This window comes from Prunus dulcis, chromosome 4 (genome assembly GCF_902201215.1).
Source record: "Prunus dulcis chromosome 4, ALMONDv2, whole genome shotgun sequence".
Classification (NCBI taxonomy): Eukaryota; Viridiplantae; Streptophyta; class Magnoliopsida; order Rosales; family Rosaceae; genus Prunus; species Prunus dulcis.
The window spans coordinates 16,435,696-16,442,810 of NC_047653.1; the positions used below are offsets into that span (position 1 = coordinate 16,435,696).

The following is a 7,115-nucleotide window of genomic DNA, read 5'->3' on the forward strand; positions in this document are numbered from 1 at the left end:
TATACTTTAGGGATTTAGGAATTAAGGATTCAGTTGGGTTAATTTTTGAAATTCTAATTTAGGGATTCATTCAATGCCTAATTTATGAGCTGTGGCTTTATGAATTATCAAGTGGACTACTTATTTTTAATTGATCATTGATAATGGTATTATTGTAGTTTTTAATTGATCTTTGCATATTTCAGATTTTAGCCTTATAATTTTAGTGGTTGGGTGTGTAGACAGGTTATTAAATTCTTGTAGTATTAATGGAAGTTGTGTTACTAAATTACCAGTACCTACGCTCTTGGTTGACATGGTTGTTCTGAATTGTAAGATTAGCTTACTATTCGATGGACCCACTTGCTGATATTAGGAAATAGAGTTATTAATTGAAATGAATGGGAATGTGCTTGTTTCTTATGCTATTAGATTTTGTGTGAGTGTGATGCTAATCAGCCATTGAAATACACATCTTTTGGTGTTAATATTTGAAGTATTGGAACATGGGAAAGTTGAAAACAGGCATCTTCATGAGATGCTTGAGCAAAATTTGAAGTATTGCAAGAGCATTAAGTAGACCCCCCCTTCGTATGGCCTGCTATAAAATGTAACATATGGATCTGCATTCCTTGTTCAAAAGGTGCCTCTGTAGATTATTTGTTTCAATTCATGATTCTCTTACACCTATATAGAAACATAGGATTGGTTTGTTTTTATTTTATCAGGAATTGTTTGTTTTTTAGAAAATGGAGAATATTGGACTGCTTCAGAAAATTTTGGTTGTTCTATTCACTATTACTTCTTTAGGAAGCTTATATAAAGTACACGTGGAGCTTCTTGAGTCAGACAATTCCACATTGCCCCATTTTTTGCCAAACCATCTGAAGATTTTTTAAGTTCTTTTTGTTCCTAATCATGTTTCCGTAATATCACTTTGTACAGGAATAGTTACTTTTCTTCAATCTTATCGGATTGGAATGCAGCTGTTTTTTAGTTTCATTGTTTTGTGTATTGCTATTATGGATGTTGTAGTTGTATCTGGTTCTGTATTGATGTTATCGATGTTGTTTGGATATATTGATTATTGGTTGGTTGATTAAGTTCACCCCTTGAGGTGTTTTGATGTTTGGTTATGTCCCTCTTATTTAGTTTAACAGTTTCTTTGTGCTTCATGTGTTCCACATTTTCCGATTTTCTCTTCTTGTGTTCTAGGTTAGGAAGCTCTTTGCCAATTAGTATGAGTTTCTTAGGTCTTTTAGTGATTGCTTTTTTCTTGTCTCAGTTTCTATTTTGTTTTTTTGGTCTTTGTTTCTCCTTTTCGCTAATTTCTTGTTTTGCCATCTCTTTTGCAGGATTCTTTTTTTTTTTTTAATGACAGTTGGACCTAGATTTTTGAGTTATGGAAGATTGTTGTCATTGAGAACTATCATCAATTTGGCGTGGGACAACATTCCATTCTATCACAGGAAGTTTGCTATAATTATATGGAAAAAAAACATGTAACTGAGGAATTATATATTTTAGTCTTGTAATTTAGTCCTCATTCAATGAAATTGAGTTCAATTTACTTGAGAAATTTCAGTCTTGAATTTGTTCTTTTTATATTCGCAAGTGTGCGCAATAGAAAAATCCTTCTTTTTCACAGAACATTGGAAAAATACTTCTACTTATATTATACATTGAAGAGAGAACATTGTATACATTGTGTATTATGCCCCTGTATTGTCGTTATATTGTCTTCCTATTACTCCCTTATTGCTATCATATCAATTTTTTCATCTCTGTATTGGCAATTATAAAGTTGAAGATGAATATCAGGTTTACGTATTGCCATATGATTGCTGTTATATTGTCTTTGCTCTGTTATTGTTGCCATATCAATTTTTTCAACTCTTTCTTGGAAATTATAAAGTTGAAGTTTGACATTAGATTTACGTAGTGTATTTTTTTTAGAGAGTAGAGAATGTCACAATGAGTTCCTACCAATTTTCGATGTATTTTTTGGATTTTTATTTCATTTATTATGAATTTTGTAAGTTAAATCCTAGAAAATTATTATTAAATGGTATGGAGTGACACATGATGGATTTTTATTTAATTTATTATTATTAAAAAGTAATATAATAATATTTTAGGGTACATAAAAATATAATAACAATTTAGGATAAAGTAGAATAATAATTTGGGGTAAATAATAATATAATAATAATTTAAGATTAATAACAATATAATAACAATTTAGGGTAAAAGGTAATATAATAATCATTTGGGGTAAATAATAATATTATAATAATTCACAGTAAAACGTAATATAATAATATTTTAGGGTAAATAACAATATAATAACAATTTAGGATAAAAAGTAATATAATAATAATTTAGGGTAAATAATAATATAAGAATAATTTAGGCTTCCATAATTATAAGGAGTTTGTAGTAATTTTCGGTATATTTTTATGATTTTTTAAGATAAATTTGGAAAAAGTAAACAAAATGACATGTGCCTGCTCCCCTTTTAGCTGCAGCCACGTGTGATTCTCTATATTTTTTTATTTTTTATTTCACTTCTAAAATTCATAACAAATAAATTAAAAAAACTAAAAAATATACCGGAAAGTCCTACGAAATTCTTGTGATATTCTCTACACTATCAAGCTACAAAAAAAATAATTTCACTTAGAAAAATATAAATTGATGACAAAAACTCACATTTATTTCTCAACGATTTAAAACACTAGTTGATGCTCTATAATATAACACTCATGTTCTTTGATTCAAGGCTTACTGTGGACATAAATATGTGAAATCATGATTTTAGACTTCCATAGTCAAAGATAATGTCGTAAGGAGTTTGTAACAATTTTCGGTGTATTTTTCTGATTTTTAATTAATTTTTTATGATTTTTTAAGATAAACTTGGAAAAAAAAAATAAACAAAATTACATGTGGTCCAATCGTACGACACCACCTATCGAAAACAATGACTGCTCTCATTTCAGCTGCAGCCACGTGTGATTCTCTATAATTTAATATTATTTTTCATGGATTTCACTTCTAAAATTCATTAAAAATTAGAAAAAATACATCGAAAATTGATACAAACTCCTTACAACATTGTCTTTGACTATGGATTCTAAAATCATGATTCCACATATTTATGTTCACGGTAATTGTCGAATCAAAGAACATGAGTGTTATGTTATAAAACATACTTTAGTATTTTGGTTTGTTTTAAAACAAAGTTGAGTTTTTGTTATCATTTTCAAATTTTATAAGTCAAAATTATATTTTTCGAGTTTGAGGTTGTAGGGAATGTCACAAAAAGTTCGTATCAATTTTTGGTGTATTTTTTGGATTTGTATTTAATTTATTATTAATTTTATAAGTTAAATCCTACAAAAATAGTATTAAATTGTGTGGGGCGACACATGGCGGAAGTTGAATGGGGTGCAATCAGTGTGTTTGATGGCTGTCCCCCTGTCAATGCGCCACTTGTCAGTTTTGATACTTTTATCAAATTTATGTTTAAAAATTCATAAAAATTTGATTAAATATCAGAAAAATACACCGAAAATTGCTACAAACTCCTGATAACATTATCTTCGATTATAAAGGTCTAAAATCATGATTCCACATATTTGAGTTCTTGGTAAGCGTTAAAATCAAAGAACACTAGTGTTATGTTATAGAACATAATTTAGTGTTTTGGTTTGTTTTGAAACAAAGTTGAGTTTTGGTTATCATTTTCAAATTTTATATGTCAAAATTATATTTTTGGAGGTTGAGGGCGTAGAGAATGTCACAATAAGTTTGTATCAATTTTCGGCGTATTTTTTTCATTTGTATTTCATTTATTATCAATTTTATAAGTGAAATCCTAGAAAAATAGTATTAAATCGTGTGGGGTGACACATGGCAGAAGTCGCAATAATGGATTATTGTTCTCCTTATCTAAATTAGTTCTCAAACGAATTTTTTACTTTTTTCTTAGAAAATTCATAACTAAATACACAAAAATTCACAATAATGTTCCGAAAATTGCTAACTCATTGAGACTTCATCTTCCCTATTCTTGGTTATATTTCATGATTTCACATATTTGAGTTGGTATTTTATTATTATTTATCCTAAATTATTTTTATTATTATTATATTACTTTTTAGCCTGTACATTTGTTAATTATATTTACTCCAACTTTTTTTTAAAATTTTTATTTTCCGTGTGAATAGACCATTTTTGGTGCTAATCGGTTTCTCTCTTCTTCAATTTGTTAATTTTTTTTCTTTTTTAGGTTTAAGGGATGTTTTGAAAAATAAAATGGAAATATACAAGCCATCCATTCTACAACATCAGGAAAAAATTATTCAAAGTCATTCACTGTTCAAGTTTTGCTTAAGAAATGTGTAACCAAATCATTTGGGATATGCTAAGTGGGAAAATGTCATTCCCAAGCACTGGTGAAAAGACACCTACTCACTCCATGCATGCCTTTTCGTTTACCAAATATTAAGATTGCAGTTGTGCAAAATATATGTGTCAGTAAAATGTCATTCGTAGCCGTCTATGATGTCAGTAATCATTCCACTATATAATATATATTATACATTTATATATAAAATGGTTTATGACAGCACAAACACCAGACAAAATAGATTAAAACCCAACATTTAAACAACATTTGTACAACGTAGCCAGCCAACCTAGAACTGAAGAGAAGCAAGTCCACAATGCATAAAAACCATAAAAACATACTACAACTAATTATAAGGGTATGGATTCCCTGGCACAACATACACACGCATCACCTTGAACCAAAAAATACTCTCACGGTGCCATTTGCATCGATTGCAACAAGTCCAGAAGGCAGGATTTATCTTTTCTTCAGTAGGCCAGCCTTGAATAACAAAACACCATTCGTTGTTGTTACAAGCGCTGCAGTGATTGAACTTAATCTTCCCATAGTAAAACATATCTACGATATGTCTTGCAACAGAGAAAACTCAGCTTAATCTTCGTCTCAAAGCATCCCTGGTTCCTTTCATATCAATGTTGTTACGTTGATTCAAAGAACACAAGAATTCTAATGCATCCTCTTTTGACTGACCAATTCCGGACATGCCAAGTAGTCCAACTAGATATGCCGCTTCCATATGGCCTGCCGTGGCTGCAATGCGCATCCCATACAACGCTTCCACGTTACCCTGCATGAAAAACACTTCGAATGCTTCTCTAAATATCGACTCAGGGTTATCGCAAGCCCTGCATTGTTGCAAGAAATGCTGGACCGCAGGATTGGCATGGTACCAGCTAGGATGGTCTGGGTACTTTGCCATTGAAATGGTGTTCCACACTTGTGGAGTGTTTGCCAACGTATGGAACAATGGGCACACAGATGCCATACGGAAGAGATCTTCCGATGATTGGGTTGCCACGTATAACATCACTTTAAACCAAGCTAACTCCGGGATGAAGGCTTGGGGCATATCCAAATGGAGATGCTTCCTTCTCTTTCCTCCGAGTGTAGTGAAATGTTTCGAATTCATTGAAATGTTTTTGGAATGGAACGATTTGAGGAGGGGAAGAGGGGAGAAATGAGAATATATGGGGTTTTGGTTTTGTTTTAGCCTCTGTTTGTAGTGTTTTGAAAAGGTGTTTTCACTTGGGGTTTTTCCAAGTTGACCCTTTTTAAAGAAACTGAACCCAACACCCTAAAACTCAAGACAAGAGAAGGGAAAACGTCATCGAAATGCAAAGAGAGTCAGACAGTCAAAAAGTCAATTAATAACCTATTTGCATAGCCATTTTTAGGATTTTCCCGCCATCAAATTCATTGATACAAATGTGATGGATTACTGACTAGTCACAGAAGGTCCCATCAGATACTTTTTCATTTTCCCACACCAAACTACCCCTAGTAATGTTATTAAAATGGAACCAATGATGATGGATTCTTATCCAACTAGTTGCCTTAATGAAATATAAATAAAATAATATATTTAAAGCAGTGTCCCCTCAATTTTCAAATTAATATTTGGTAGTGAAATATTATATTGCTTTTTGGGGTAAAAGGTGTCACAATTCTGACGGTACAGGTGTCCAGATCGTGACCAACCCACCCACACACAGAAAAGAAGGATATAATTCGATTTGGGCAGAGATGAGAGAGAGCTGAGTGAGAAGTTTAGGGTTATGAGTGAAGGGGTATGACTGAGAACTATGAGTGAGAAGGTATGAGTCCGGAGAGGTTTCAGTGAGAAGATCTGAGTGAGAAGAGGTACAAGTGAGAAGATTCAACATGTCTTCGTCTTCATCTCCTGCTCAAACAAAGAGGTGTCAGTATTGTGGAGCTGCAATGGTGCTTCGGGTTTCAAAATCAGATAAAAATCGAGGGAAGCCATTTTGGAAGTGTCTAACCTCCTATGTAAGTTTTCATTTCAAGAATATGTATGTGGGTGAAAAAAACCTAGGTCTAACTCTAACAGAATTATTTTGCATATATGATGCCTGCAATTAGGGAGCCACCAGTTGCAATGGATTCGAATGGGTTGATGTAACCTCCGCTGAAGCAGAATAGCAAGATAACACGTATGATGCTACAGTGCTGAATATGCTGAAGTCCATTAAGGACTTGGTATTAGTTTTATTAGTTGTATCAATTGTCATATTATTTGTTCTTTTAATGACCAATTAAGTGCACGGTTTCAAGGATTGTAAAAGTTCTCCCCAAAAAGACATGTTGCACGCACCACCAATGAGTTTTCAAACCCATTTTGTAATTTTTGTTCTTGAAATTGGTGGATTGGCATTGAGTTTAAATTATTGTTTGAAACAAAAGCATTTATTTGTCTGAAACCCAGCAAAAACTTTCCAAGACTAACTTTAAAAAAATAAAGTCATATGAAGACGATAAAATCACAATACAGGGCCACTACGATGCAATAATAAGACAATACATTTTTTTGAAAATTGCATAATTATTCTGTGTATATAGATTGTTTACTTGCGTATACTTAAAGTTTATTGATTGTTTATTGCATGTATATCGCATGATATTGAATATTTATTGAAGGTTTATTGATTGTTTATTGCATGTATTTCGCATGTTATTGTTCCGATATTGAATGTTTATTGAA

The 7,115-nt window shown here is 31.8% G+C and overlaps 1 protein-coding gene across 1 annotated transcript; it reads right to left on the reverse strand.

Moving 5' to 3' along the window:
* Positions 1–4,982: 4,982 nt before the first annotated feature.
* On the reverse strand, positions 4,983–5,465 carry LOC117625509. Its single transcript, XM_034357054.1, has one exon. The coding sequence runs from the start codon at positions 5,463–5,465 to the stop codon at positions 4,983–4,985; it is 483 nt and encodes a 160-aa protein (XP_034212945.1).
* Positions 5,466–7,115: the final 1,650 nt, after the last annotated feature.

What these genes read in the sequence shown, in the direction of transcription:
- LOC117625509 (XM_034357054.1), bottom strand. Translation starts at nt 5,465, where the DNA reads ATGCCCCAAGCCTTCATCCCGGAGTTAGCTTGGTTTAAAGTGATGTTA.